We start from the raw sequence: 2,552 nt of genomic DNA, 5'->3' as shown, positions 1-2,552 counted from the left end.
GCAAATTGAAGACATCGACGACTCTTCGGGCGTTGGTCAATAACTTCACCAAAGTCTTCATTCCCGCGCACCATCGGACTTCGGACTTCGGACTTCCCTTCGGAGTTCGACTTGTGCGCATAGTCTTAACAGTGTCCTGGGAGGTCTCGTCGTCCTCGCCGCTCTCGTGTTCCTCTTCTTCCACGTCCACGTCCGTTGACAAGCCGCACGTGGACCATACATGGGCCTACGTTGCCTGCTCGCCCTTCATTGTTCCCGACTCGCCGCACTTCAGCATCAACTCCGCAAGCAGGGGCCCTGCGCCCGCGGCCGTCCCGCCCCCAAACATGGTGTTCGTCAGCGCTGGAGGTGCAGTGAGCAGGAGCAAGATGTTCCCGAGCTACCTCTCAATGTCGTCCGCGAGCGGGATGCCGATCCGCCCCGTGCCGAGTGACACGTCACGCGCCCCGGAGCCATACATGCGGGAGATGATCGTGAGCACCACGGCGTCGAGCACGGTCATGGATGGCGCAGGCAAGGGACACTCGAGTCTGAGCTCGGACGCGATGTTGGATCTGTTCGTGGACCCGGTCGCGCCTGTAGCTGCGAAGAAGGCGGCGGACCCGTTCGCGGACCCAAGGGGGCTTGCGCCTGCTGCGGCAAACCAGAGGTTGTCAGTGGCTTCGGGAATTTCGATGTTGTCGGCTGATGTTCAGGTGGGTGATGTTCACGCTGGTGGGTGGATGGGCACTCGTGCAAACCGCACGTAGCTGGGTGAGGCTATGTGAAGTTTAGGGGAGAAAAAAGGGACATTTGCGATTCTGTTATGGACACTTCTATTTGCTTGAAATCCATTCGATGCTTGAGCTAACGCCTTTGGCTTGTATTCCATCCCATTCCCGACTCGGTACCGTGTACTGAACATTCAAGGGGATCGGCCCAGGTGACACTTCGAAGCTCGAGTCAGAAACAGATATTCTTTGTGTTTATATCTAAGTACGCGAGAATCGGAGTGATTGCGACGGTGTAGCAGCAACAGAGGCGACGGGCACAGGCAGGCGTGAAGCCCGCACTCCGGGATTGCAACCGACTCTCAGTTACATGATGTACTCACTGCGCGACTTATCCCTGTTTCAGAGGACATACGCGTTGAACATAATACGCATGAGGCACCGGGGAGACAGGTGCCTCTAGCTGCTTGATGTGTGTAGCTGCTGATCATCGTACAAGTCACAAGAAAACTACCGTTATAAGCTGCTGGTCATCGTACAAGTCACAAGAAAACTACCGTTATAAGTCCTGACTGCCGACATCAAATGACTTGCACGATGTCATTCGAATGTTTACCATCCTCACTCAATTGCCTCCTTTGCCGTTCCAGCCACTCGCGCTTCAACTGTTCTAAATTCGAGCTATCATCTTCGGTGTCATTGATGAGATCCCGCCAAACCCAGGCTAGATCGGCCGGGAGGTCTCCTCGATCGACGTCTAAACCATCCGAGATCAGAAGACATAGGATGCAGGTTCATTCAGAAGAGTCCTCACCGCTGTACCAATCAATGATGTGCTTTGCTGCCGTAACGTCATCCATGACCGCACTGGGATCAGCTCCGGATGGACCCACGGTCTGGCTAAGACCAGCCCCAGCGGACGTCTGGCCTTCCTCAGTGGTCGCTGGAAGGGAAGGAGGTTGGGAGACTGTCGGGGATACCTTGAACAGTGCTGATGGCGGCTTCGCGAGCGGTGAAGACTGCGGATGACGCAACAGTCGGTTGGGGGCTACGTGTGCGAATATAGAGAGTGCGAAGCGGATGTACAATAGATATCCATCCATCCGTTGGGGAGTGACGAGTCGAGCGCAGTGGAAGTCGGCAGCTTGAACTTCAGGGCAAGACGTGATGTAGTAAGCGATAAAATAGTCATCGACAGGGACGAAGATGAAGGCGTCGGCGTCCCACCGACTGTGGAGGTCTGTCCGTAGAGTGATGTAGTTGCGTATGTCGTGAACTGATTGAGCACCCTGAAGGTTCCCCGGGATCGCCACAGGGTCGTAGAGCTGGCGGATGACCTCGCGTGCGTGATACTGACTCCAGCAGTCAGTGAATTCATGCCATATCATGCGAGGATGAGACTTACCCAATACCCCTTGGCTTTTGGTACGATATGACCAACCTCGAGTGGGATCGGAAAGCCCGACAACTTGCACACTTGGTCTTCACTCCTAGCCTTGAGGCGGAGCGTGTTTTCACTAGTTCCGGACACCCCATCCCAGTCTCCACCAAGGTAGGTCGACTCCGAAGATCGGACGCGCGGATAGATAGACGTGAACCAGCGATCGGGGACGTGCTGGCGCTCGGGAGGGACCCAGTCATCGAAGGAGTGGAAGATGGCATAGTCAACCTGCCAGTCATTGCTGGCGACGTAGTAGTACTGATTCGCCGCAACGAGGGCCGTTTGGACGACCTGCTTGTCGCCGTGGTAGAGCGCGAGTACTCCGTCCCTGCCAGTCACAATACCGCAGGCGTCCAGAACAGTTGTGAGTGGAATGCAAGGATGGTCGCTCTGATGATCAC

At 55.6% G+C, this 2,552-nt stretch overlaps 2 protein-coding genes across 2 annotated transcripts; one reads left to right on the top strand and one right to left on the bottom strand.

The window, feature by feature from the left end:
- Positions 1–326: 326 nt before the first annotated feature.
- Positions 327–749, top strand: L226DRAFT_575704 (uncharacterized protein; the record flags this gene model as incomplete). Its single annotated transcript, XM_067685241.1, has 1 exon — positions 327–749. One exon carries the CDS (start codon positions 327–329, stop codon positions 747–749), a length of 423 nt encoding a protein of 140 aa, XP_067529972.1.
- Positions 750–1,504: 755 nt separating this feature from the next.
- On the bottom strand, positions 1,505–2,541 carry L226DRAFT_575703 (uncharacterized protein; the record flags this gene model as incomplete). Its single annotated transcript, XM_067685240.1, has 2 exons — positions 1,505–2,062; positions 2,116–2,541. Coding segments are annotated over 2 exons (984 nt in total), but the record flags the coding sequence as incomplete, so codon positions are not given.
- Positions 2,542–2,552: the final 11 nt, after the last annotated feature.

Source organism: Lentinus tigrinus, assembly GCF_003813185.1.
Source record: "Lentinus tigrinus ALCF2SS1-7 unplaced genomic scaffold L226scaffold_48, whole genome shotgun sequence".
Taxonomy (NCBI): domain Eukaryota; kingdom Fungi; phylum Basidiomycota; class Agaricomycetes; order Polyporales; family Polyporaceae; genus Lentinus; species Lentinus tigrinus.
This window is presented reverse-complemented; position numbering and strand designations above follow the sequence as displayed.